This window comes from Dreissena polymorpha, chromosome 8, assembly GCF_020536995.1.
Source record: "Dreissena polymorpha isolate Duluth1 chromosome 8, UMN_Dpol_1.0, whole genome shotgun sequence".
In the NCBI taxonomy this organism is placed as follows: Eukaryota; Metazoa; Mollusca; class Bivalvia; order Myida; family Dreissenidae; genus Dreissena; species Dreissena polymorpha.
Genome location: NC_068362.1, coordinates 87,318,526 through 87,331,431, shown reverse-complemented (window position 1 = coordinate 87,331,431; position 12,906 = coordinate 87,318,526). Strand labels below are relative to the sequence as shown.

General features: G+C 38.6%; 1 protein-coding gene across 1 annotated transcript; it reads right to left on the bottom strand.

The window, feature by feature from the left end:
• Positions 1–345: 345 nt before the first annotated feature.
• Positions 346–11,947, bottom strand: LOC127842605 (uncharacterized). The gene is made up of 2 exons (XM_052372195.1): positions 11,882–11,947; positions 346–1,404 (listed from the first exon to the last, which is right to left on the bottom strand). Exons 1-2 carry the CDS (start codon positions 11,889–11,891, stop codon positions 479–481), a joined length of 936 nt encoding a protein of 311 aa, XP_052228155.1. The 5' UTR covers positions 11,892–11,947; the 3' UTR covers positions 346–478.
• Between the last annotated feature and the right edge of the window lie 959 nt (positions 11,948–12,906).

Here is a 12,906-nt window from a genome sequence, read left to right as displayed (position 1 = left end):
GGAACGGCACATTGAGCACGTGAATTATGCTTTGTTTTCACAGAGCGAAGCTAATAATATTATGATATTCTGATTTTTTTCCTCAATATTTTACATAGCATTTGGTATGCATGACTTTGTTGATTCATAGTTGCAGATATTAACTTAGCGATAATTTTCGTTAATGCATTTTTTTCCTATCGAATTAAGTAAATTTTGATGTGCCCTAACAAAATTGTAATGACCAGGGGACTTAACTTAGGTACACTCCCCTAACTTCAGTTCAGGAGTTATCTCTTGTCTATATCGTCCATTTTACAATATTGCAAAATAAACTCTATTGATTTAAATGTCAAGCATATTCAATACAATGCTTATATATTTATTATCATTATAAGGGTGAACAGTTAATATATGTTTGGATATTGTTTTGTGAAAATAGGCGAATCACCGGCTGCATTGTTTCTCGTCGCCCACGTACATATGTACGTCATAAACGTCAGACATACTGTTTTACGTAATCCGCTGCAAAATATATGGCTACAGAAAGGAACGCCAGACCAACAACAGAACCGATGACGTAGAACGCAGTTGACAACTTCCCATAATTCATAGCGCGAGTGACGTTTCCCTTCTTAAACTGAATGTCTGAACGTTGCATGAAATGCACGGCCGGCAAACAACACAGGAAAAAGAAAAATAGAAAGCACGGGCACTGCAGCGTGCTATGAAATCTCTGATTTATTTTGTTATGCGGGTTCGGTACGATGGCGCACTTTTTGATCGGTGAACCGGATGTTGACGAAAACAGGAAGTGAAAAGGGTAGGGCTCGGTCTGTTTTTCTGACGGGTTAGTAAGGTCCAGCTCAATATCCGGTCCTGGTTCACTGGCGGCGTAACCGGAGTTCCGTCTGTCGGCTTCAACATTTTCGGCGTCTTTCTTTGCGCCCATGAGCGGACTGGGCGGGCAGCTAATCGACTTCGTTGTCCGGATACTCTGAAACTGTTCCCATTCCTCACCCATTTCAAACTTACACTGACGAGTGGAAATATCCTTCGCCCGGATTTCCAATATAGGACGACTCTGGCTTCCGCCGACAGTGTATATAGAGGTGGGGGTGAAGGGAGACGTCGGGGGTGACGCCGCACTATCCTCCTCGTTATGTACATGAATGTTATCGTATTCATTTCTGGAAAGTTTCATTAAACCCACAAGTTTCCGTTTTAACACTATTTCGTTGTTTTCATTTTCATTCTCGTCGACTTCGGACTTTCTGTCTGACGTATGCCCATGCGCCTCCGCTTCTTCCGGAATGTCGACAGTGATGTCATTGTTCGGCAAGCGGATTTCATTATGTCTTGAGACCGTCACTTTCAGAGAGAGTTCACTCGGCTTATCAGCAGAGAGGCGGCTAGGTACCTCACCTAAAACACATATTCTAAAATTACGGAAAATTGCCTTTTGGTCACAGACATTATGTTAACTTGAATCTAACATAATGTCCTCCTAACCCAACTTCACCCGACTGAATTGTAACTGAACAAAATATATTGTTTAGTTTTCCCAACCTAATGTCAACTAAAAACATATCAATGTCTTTCAACAAAAGGCAATGTTGAATTGATTATATACAAAGAACAAGACAAAACCGTGTTACAAGGAACTTGTTCACATATTTGGAAAAGGACAATGTTTAATACAAAAAAAGTTTAGATTCAAAAATATTTATTTCTACCTGTTTTTCATCATGTTATATATAGTTTTATTTTTTTCCAAATGGGTATATTATAGTTATGTGAGGGTGTATATTTCGTTGTGTTATTTTTGTGTTATTTTTTCAATACTAAGCAAACCTATGAACAAGACCTTTGAAAAACCCCATAAACAACTCAATCGTCCTGCAAAACTCAGCCTTAGGGCATATCTAAACAGTCTTTCTCCAGATATGCCCCACCCCCCTGCATCTGTAACATCTGACGAGGAGTCATAATGTAAGCTTATAAATCAACGTATCAGTTTTTCGAAGTACATCCGCGCATGAGGCTTTATTATGAGAGCGCCCAGAGTGCGTTAATAGACTAACGAAAGTTGTACGAATTAGAGCTGCAATTAACAGCCATGAAGTTGTTATTGAAAGATTGCCAATGTTGTTGTGGTCTTGAGCTGTTGGTGTTGGCAATCCGGAATACCGGGAGGTTACTCCTCTTATCCGGTATGGTGACCACAAACAAAACATAGATGCTTTTGGGCACAGGAATTAGCCTCGGGTCGCCTACTAGAGACGCGCGTGTACACAAACCTTACATCCACTAATCAAACCACGACACCTTGTGGGACTTCACCCTTTCAGGGCTGAAACCAAATTGTGAAGGCCTTTGCAAACAGTTTGGATCCAGATGAGACGCCACAGAACGTGGCGTCTCATCAGGATCCAAACTGTTTGCTATTCTAATAGTATTATTTGGAAAAAAAATCAAAGAAAATGCTAATTTGAGAAATTCAGCAGACGACATTTTAGCAGACGACAAATTTCCCAGCATTCAAAGGGTTAATAGCTGACATGGAAGCTCGTGACCAGACTGCGCAATTGCTAAGGCCGATCTGGTGCTTTGCTTGCGGCACATAGGATAATGCCTATTATAGTAATTGTTAAGCAGAAATGTCAAAGTCGCCCTCGTCGTTAAATTATGTACACATAATATATGAAAATAAATATATGTACAATTGTAAATTAAATCTTAATACAAAATAAAAATGTTAAAAGAAAATGGCTTTATGAAATTTCCTTTAGATTTATGAACCTTATTAATCAAATATTAATTATATTATGCATGTATACGCAAACGATGTCTGGTGCTTTTTTATTGGAAATATAAGAAAAAATGTATACAGTCTCATTACGTTTATTTTTGGTTTAAATGATAATCTTATGATATTCTTTATAAAGATGGTATATATATCGATTCCATTATTTTGACGACCACGTTGCTAATAATGCTGATGATAGCGATTGTGATGAAGATACATAGGAGGAAAAGGGGAGGACGGAGGGGGGAGAAGGTAGAGAAAGGGGTTAGCATCAAGACGATGTACAACTCCAATCAAATTGTATGTCATCGCTGACAACAATCATAACACGCATAATTGTGATCAGTATTCAAGTCAGGAGGACACCAAAGTGCTTTCAGAGGGTAACAAACTTTGGTGTTTAAAACCATTGTGCGAAACGCACTTAAGTGGGATTATTACCGAATGATTAATGGGCTTTGTCGGACCGTATTTGGTACAAAAACGAATATGGTACAAGTTTGTACCATATTCGGCCGAATATGGTACAACTGTCTAATTGTACCATATACGTATCTGCAGTTTTGGGGTAAAATGCCTGACCGAATATGGTACAAACTTGTACCATATTCGGATGAAAAATGTACCACATTCGTTCCGAATATGATACACACTCATCATCGTAATCATCATCATCATCATCATCGTTATCTCATCATCATCATCATCATCATCATCATCATCGTTATCTCATCATCATCATCATCATCATCATCATCATCATCATCATCATCATCATCATCATCATCATCATCATCACATCAATTATCAACACCCCAATGATCATCATCGTTGTTATCTTTACCAACACCACCATCATCATCACCATCAAAACCAACATCATCATATCCATTATCATGATCGTAATGGTGATCACAAAAGTTTTTTTTGTGATGATAATGACAGCGATGTTTTCGGTCGATAATGAGGATGTTGTGATGATGATGACGACGATGAGAATATCATCATCATCATCGGCCAATAAACATCGCCATCATCATCATCACAAATATTTTGTTATCATCATCATCATTATCATCATCGTCGGCCGATAAACATCGCCGTCATCATCATCTAAAAACTTATCATCATCATTATAACCATCATCATCGTCCGATAAACATCGCTGTCATCATCATCCCAAAACGTTTGTTATCATCATCATCATCATCATTATCATCATCATCATCATCATCACCACAATCATCAAACCCCAATCATCATAACCACTGTCATCATCATCACCACCACCATCATCATCACAATTTTTTTACCATCATCATCATCACAAATGTTTTGTCATCATCATCATCACATATTCATTTTACATTTTGTATTTTATAATTTGTTTCATTCAAGAGATTCAACAAACTTGTACTTTTTTCATTTATTGGTATACTGACAGGATTTTTCAAAGTAATATTGAAGAACATAGAACAGCATTTAAATTTTAATCCAACTGTAGCATTTTGACAAGACATAATATACATATATACATTCATTTTAGTAGCAGCCAAAATATCCCAAATGTGCTTCGTAAAAAGTTACCAGTAAATGAGCAAATGACAACAAATTTCCGGTAGAAGAACATAATCATCAATCACAAAAATAACATAACAGGTTTCCAAACACCGATATACATGTATATTTCACCTGTAATGTCTGTACATGACATCTATGATATCATACCAACCGATTCCACTAACACGCAAACGCAGCCATGCGTTTGCCCATTTTGGCCCCTTGATGATTTCTTTTATTGCCGAAATAAGACCGCTGTTTCTGCCCGCTCTTGTTAATAGGAAACGAACGCTAACAGGATTTCTGTTACTAGTATCTAGTCCAATATCCGGCCGAATGTAAATTCTAGGTGTTTGCAAACTCATTGACCTTATTAAATCTCTAAAGGGTTTGCCGACCTTCGCCAACACAAACTGGATTGACGGGTTTGATTGTATGCAGAACTTAAAAATTTCAACTTGAATGTGAAGTGGTAACATCAGAAATGGAAAAGTCGTTCGCTTCTGTGCCCTCCTATTGTTTATCATATCTTGAAGCTCTTTCAGGGCTGAACACACAGAGACGTCACCGTTGTCGCCAGAGTCACCGTTGTCGCCGGAGTCACCGTTGTCGCCAGACGCAGCGTTGTCGCCGGAGTCACCGTTGTCGCCGGAGTCACCGTTGTCGCTGGAGTCACCGTTGTCGCCGGAGTCACCGTTGTCGCAAGAGTCACCGTTGTCGCCAGACGCAGCGTTGTCGCCAGATGCAGTGTTGTCGCCAGACGCAGCGTTGTCGCCGGAGTCACCGTTGTCGCCAGACGCAGCGTTGTCGCCGGAGTCACCGTTGTCGCCGGAGTCACCGTTGTCGCTGGAGTCACCGTTGTCGCCGGAGTCACCGTTGTCGCAAGAGTCACCGTTGTCGCCAGACGCAGCGTTGTCGCCAGATGCAGTGTTGTCGCCAGACGCAGCGGTGTCGCCGGAGTCACCGTTGTCGCCAGAGTCACCGTTGTCGCCAGACGCAGCGTTGTCGCCTGACGCAGCGTTGTCGCCAGACGCAGCGCTGTCGCCAGAGTCACCGTTGTCATACGACTGTTCTAAGCGTGATATTATGTCCTTGTACACGCGTTGATTGATACGGATACTAACGTAATGCATGCCAAATCCTTCTGGGAAATACCCCAATGCAATTGTTCCAACATCACCATCGAACTTTCCATCTGCTGACACAATTGATGAGTGTTCTAGTCCTCGGGTAGAAACTACCAGGCACTGCAAATTATATTCTCTCATAAGTGCAATGAGCGTGAGGTTGTCGCCGTATGTCCCATTCTTAGACATATTCTTAACGTATTCATCAAATGTTTCATCATAGACAAAAGTTTCATAGAAATATCTGTTTTCTACAATGTGATGGACTGCTTCCTTACGTAAAGCATCTACGTCTTTGTATATACCAATTTTACCAAGTTGATGCGATATAGCAGCAAATTGACAATTTCCATCCGGATTTGGGTCCATGGCAATATTCACCCCATCCAACAACTGCAGATTTTCATGGTGTGTTAAAACATGATAGTACTTAGTTCTGTGATTTTGTTTCTCTGAGCGGTTCTGTTTTAATGAATGTTTTTTAATTTTTCGTTGTTTCTCTAACGCAACAGTTAGGCTAGTCATGTTTTCGACCCCAACCGATTTGCTTACGAATCCAAGTTCGGGTTTGTTCGGTACTTGAAATGACACGATATAAACACCATTTCGTTTTACTTTTTCTACCTTGCCTTCGATAACATATCTTTTGGTTGGCACCCTGGATTTTCGAAAGGGATAGCGAATTAATACTGTCTCTCCTACTTTGTACTTGCTTGGGGAAGTTGCGTTTTTCAACAGCGACCTGTAAGCCTTTTTATTTGCTCGCCGTATGGTTTTCTTTATTTCACGAGAATTATGACGTTCTTTGGTAAAAACATGACTTCTTCCGTAGTAGGCTTCAAAGGGCGTGAGACCCCCAAGAACTCGTTTGAAACTTGTGTTTATGGCATAGGCTAAATCTTGAAGCCCTTCGACCCAGTTAAATCCACGTTTACTTTTTGTTGCAAATAGAATCTTGGCCTTTATAACACTGTTTGACCTTTCACACTTGCCCTGTGATTGAGGATGATACGGCCTACTATTGATCATTTTGATGTTGTACTTGTTCAACAAAAGTTTCATACTAGGGCCTTTAAATTCCAGTCCGTTGTCACATTGGATGATGTCAGGGGCAAGGTTAACCATCAACACGTCCTCTAATGCCTTTGCAACTTCACGCGAACTCTTCGTTTTCAGGGGTTTTGGCATAACGTACCTAGAATAAACGTCCACGACTTGTAGAATATAACTGTATGTGGACCCCTTGTAGCTAACACTTTGATTTTTCATGTTAATTATGTCAATCTGCCATCTTTTGCCTGGTTCCTCTTCTGTAATTGTCTTTGGCTTTGGCTTGTTTGTAAATCTCGGATACTTCTCATGGTAATACTTGCTATTGTACAGTATTTCAAGGATAGCTTGTTCCGAGAACCCCGTGTAATTTACTTTCAGTTTGTTGTAAATAACCCTTGCTCCACATCCTTTGTTTTCCATGAACATCTTCTCAACAAATCTAGGAAGATCTTCTTTCACAAGGACTTGCTTTCCGCCACACAATAAAGAACCCCGGTCACCAAGCTCGAAGTCCTTACGTTTTCTAATCATGGCCAAACAATTATTCTCTTCAGGTGTCCGTTTCTTCACAGGGACATCGAACGATCCGTTTAAACATCTGACAATAATGTCGTACTTCGACCTGGGCAAGCACCCTAATTGCTTCCTTTTTCTCCTAATTGCTTCCTTCATCTGAAATAATATAATAAGTTATTATACATTTATACTTCATTAGTTAATAGAGCTTGTATTGAACACCGCGTGTCGAAAACGAATGTCTCACGACATGAGCTGAGCTAAAATCACTCGTCTGATAGCTCCGCTAAAATTTACAATCCGAACTTCCGGGCAATATGCGCAATGAAAGTAGCAAGTACTTCATGTAAAGTTTCATTGAAATCCAACCGAATTCAAATTCAGGGGAAAAATAGCGGGCAAACTTATGGCGGTCAACGGACAAACGGTCTGTAGAAACCAATGCTACGTGGATGGAAGGGATATAAAGAAGGGGCCCTGGGGGCCTAGGTCGCTCACCAGAAGTCACGACTAGGCAGGGTTCGAAGGTCAAAGACCTATAAACTCCATAAAATTTAAAATGTTCAAATCTACAGATTACAGGAGCTCGATCTGATTTTGGTGGAAAATACACTTTCGAAAAAATGACTGTAGCTTAAATATTTTAGCAGTTTAGGAGTTACGCACACGGAAGGAATGCCACGGACAATTGGATAGACGGACGGACAACTGCAAATGCACTCTGAGGGGGGGGGGGGCATAAAACATAAAAATCAATGCATGTTAAAACATCAATGCATATTAAGACAACTGAAAATTAAAATTATGTACAGTACTTACTGTCAAGAATTCTTTTGAAGTTTGAAGAAAGTTTGGATTTCAATTCTTTCTAGTCGAAAATCACAACTTTTCTTGCCGACCGCCAAGTCAAATATGGTTACTGACTTCTGAGTAAGACTCGTGTGCAAAATTCCCGCCTTTTTAAAGCGGCACGTTATCAAAGAAAAAATCGGAAACTTCAAAGCTTTGTCGGCTTCTCAGCAATATGACGTCGGAACGACAAATCAACTTTACAAAGTAATGTTTAGGAATACAGTCACACCTGTCTAAAGCAGCCAGTCAAACATCCTTATTTTTGGAGAGATATATTCATTTAAAAGAGCTCAAAATCTCTTAAATCGGATTTTGGTGAAAATACACTTTGGAAAAAAAAAGTTTTAAAAATTTGAAAATTGCTATTAATGATCTCCACGAAAGTATCTGGCCCGCCCGGGAATCGAACCCAGGCCGCTTGCGTGCCAATCTGACGCGCAACCGACTGAGCTAGCCGGCGAAACAGTTATGCAACCAGCAAAATCCATGTAAAGTGTGGTTAGGTTAGCTGTTTCTGTTACTGCTAGTTACGACGACGACGACGACGACGACGACGACGACGATGATGATGATGATGATGATGATGATGATGATACTTTTGTCACTTCCAATATTAGGTTAATACAATGTATTTGAGTTTGAAAAAAAGTTTACACATCGGCAGACTATTTCATTTATTAATGAAATACATAATTTATGTACCATATACGTAGGCCATTTTCATTTTTATGAGTTTTTTTGGTATGTACCAAATACGTTTTGGCGAGCATAGAAAAACTTATTCCAACCGAATATGGTACAATGTTTGTACCATATTCGGTCGAAAATTGTACCATCTTCGGTCCGAGTATGGTACATTTGTACCATATTCGGCCGAATATGGTACAAATGTACCATATTCGTTTTTGTACCAAATACGGTCCGACAGGGCTTTATACGCTAATTAATTGTTGTTGTCTTTATGACAATAAACACTCTAGGAACGTAGTATCGTGGGAACAAGCTGTGACCTACTGATGCTGACTCGGAGCATCAAAACCACATCCTAGATTAACCTATTTATGCCTATTGGACTCTCCCATCCTTCTAAATTGGATCAATTTATTTCCAAAATTAGGGATGTCTAGTATATTTATTTCTATTTTTAGAATATTTCTTGCAGAAATTCCTTTAAGCAAACAGCACAGACCCTGATGAGACGCCGCATGGGTCTACGCTGTTTGCGAAGGCCTTTTTTTCTAGACGCTAAGAATAAATGGGTTAATACCAACATACACCATTATGATTAATTAAAATGATACTCGTGCTGCAAGTATCAGCAATGACGGTAATGAAGATTAGTTTGATGCTATGCAGATAATGATGACAAAGCCGATGACGATGATAATGACAACTATGATGATGATGATGATGATGATGATGACGATGATGATGATGATGATGATGATGATGATGAGAATTTATTATTACTATGTCAATACTAAAGAAAACGATGATGCTGATGCTCTGTGATGGCGGCGAAGATGATTATGGTTATAATATTTATTATTAATAGTAGTATAAATTGGTTAATTATTAAAAAGCGACGATATCAATAGTCAATAATATTTAGCCTTGGATACCGCTCATTGATAACGAATACAAGTGCGAAGGTGAAGGATACGATACTAGTGATGGTATAGATGTATATGAAAGTCCCCAACACGACGGATTATAAATGATAAAGGATAATATATCAATTTAACGCAAAGGGTCACCAAACGTAAATGTTCAACTGTATGTGTCTGCTGAAATCGCAGTAGACCTTTGGATTGACGTTGACCTTTGCAGCAGAAAATATGATTGTACGTCAAAGGAAGCACACATATGTGCACGCTCAAGAACAAATAATAAATCAGCGACAAATAGGAGTAGGATGACATTTAAGTATTTCACGACATGTTAACGATATGATTATTGTTAAATTGGTGCTATTTTATTAACAACGAATGCATACGTCTTTCAAATTAATTACGTTGGCTGCGCTGTCTACCATGACGACGTTAATTTATTAATGATGGAGTGTCCAGACTGTGACGTCAAATCTTTGTCTTGATTTATTATACGACATTTGCGCCGAAGGGTGTACTGTTGAAAATGCGTTATATTTTCATGAGCATCATTGCATTACAATTTCGTTAATAATCTTAACCTCATTAATCATCTCATATTAACACAAACCCTAACATGCAATAACCATTTGAGGTTTAATCAAAATAACGATGCCGGTAAGTACAACATTCCCGATCAGTTACACACCACAAACATCGAGAGACAAAATAACTTTCTTTACAATAATACCAATCATTGGTTTAGTGGTGAGGATACTGACAATAATGATGAGCCTTGTTCTGGGAAAATAGGCTTAAAACATGTGCGTTAAGTGTCTTTCGATCCGGGACGACACTTTCCTCTTTTATGGAATTTTTTGTTTAAAGGAAATATTTCAAACGGGAATCTAAATCAGGCGGAAAGTGTCGTCTCTGCTTAACCTGTGTGAACTGTACAGACTGATCCCGTCGAGACTTTACTAACATTCATTAAGTCCAGTTTTCCTGCGACGAGGCTCATGGTGATACCAGTAATGCTGATGGCGAACGATGAAATATTTATGGTTTGAATGATTACATTTTGATGATGAAATATTGGTATTGGTGATAAAGAAGATGACGATGACGGCAGTAGCGTTTACTTCATCAATCGCTTTGATGATTGTGATGATGTTTTTGGCCGTAATGATTTTTATTAACCTAGTTATGAGGATAGTGAGGACGTTGGTGATCATGACGACGATCATGACGATGATAATAATGATGATGATGGTAGTGATGATGGTTGTGGTGATTAATGTTAGATTAATGATGGTGATATTGAAGATGATGCTGGTGATGGTGATTATGGTTATGATAATAACGATGATATTCACGGTGATGATGGTGGTGGTGATTATGGTTATGATAATAATGATGATATTCACGGTGATGATGGTGGTGGTGATTATGGTTATGATAATAATGATTATATTCACGGTGATGATGGTGGTGGTGATTATGGTTATGATAATAATGATGATATTCACGGTGATGATGGTGGTGGTGATTATGGTTTTGATAATGATGATGATATTGAAGATGATGATGCTGGTGGTGGTGATTATGGTTATGATAATGATGATGGTATTGACGATGATGCTGGTGGTGGTGATTATGGTTATGATAATGATGATGATATTCACGATGATGATGGTGGGGGTGATTATGGTTATGATAATAATGATGATATTGAAGATGATGCTGGTGGTGGTGATTATGGTTATGATAATAATGATGATGGTATTGACGATGATGCTGGTGGTGGTGATTATGGTTATGATAATAATGATGATATTCACGGTGATGATGGTGGTTGTGATTATGGTTATGATAATAATGATGATATTCACGGTGATGATGGTGGTGGTGATTATGGTTATGATAATAATGATGATATTCACGGTGATGATGGTGGTGGTGATTATGGTTTTGATAATGATGATGATATTGAAGAAGATGATGATGGTGGTGGTGATTATGGTTATGATAATGATGATGGTATTGGCGATGGTGCTGGTGGTGGTGATTATGGTTATGATAATGATGATGATATTCACGATGATGATGGTGGTAGTGGTGGTGGTTATGGAAATTATTATGACATTGTCGATGATCATGATAGTTATGCTTGTTTAGATAAAATGACTTTGGTTATCCTGATGATTTATAATAGGATATGTTTAGATACATATGGTATTTGAAACTCCAATCATACCATAATAATTATAAAAAACAAACAAACGAATATACAAATATAATAGTCAACCCCTGTAAACATAATTTTATGGTTAATCACATAAAATTTTGCAATAAGTCTAAATTAAAATTAATAATGAAGAAACAAATAGTCATACCTTGAAACATAATTTCCTTTAAAAGCTAAACCTTCACTGCTGTTCGCGTTAACATGCAGCCACACAACACAATTGGTTGGTGTATTTACCATGCACTATGATAGATTACACACCTACAAACCGTGTCCTCATTCGGTCGGAGGTTTTCCAATTATTTTACGTCAACGTTTAAGGTATGAAACTCGCGTTAGCAATCTTGTTTATTTCGTTTAACCGTTGTTCATCGTTTGAAACTAACGTCACACCTGGCTGGCGTTCTTACCACGTTATTGCGGTGACATAGCGCTGAACGCATTGGGTTCGCCGTAAAAACAGAACATACCATAATAGTTTATTTGGACTTAAGCATAAAGGGCAAATCGCCATTAGCGTACATATGCTTGAACATTAAAACATGGGTTTAAAGTAAACACAAAACAGTCATCGTTTCGAAGAAAGATGAATTAATATAGATGGAGTAAACATGTTTTTGTTCGAATGTCACATGGTGAGGTCAATTCAAAATTACCACAAAATGTCAAGTGTCATTTGCAATAATTATTACATTTTTCAGTTTTTGTTTTCTTTGTGAACAATATTGTTTGTTTTACCGCATATGTATTACATGTATAGCAACTTGAAACATTTTCAACTTAACATGGCTAGTTTTTAACAGTATGTTGTTTGAGGTACATGCATTGGGTGGTTCGTATTAAATTCAACATATTTGAACCTATAACCACAACACATGGTAAAAGCGCCATCCATGTGAGACGATGGATTATGACGAGGTCCAAACGGAATAAACGTCTGGGTCGACGATCTTACAGCCACTACATTAGATATTTAAAAACGGATAGACTCTGTTCTGCGTTCGTACGGGGTCCTGTCTAAGATTGTCACGTGACGAAGAAGCAAAATAGTGCGAACTTCAAGGTCGCAGTTGTGTTGTAGTAGACACGCCAAAAACGTAGTGCTGACGCTTCACGTAACCGCTGTGACCGATTGTGTTGACTTCTAATATATGAGCCTCGCTTTATTAAAAG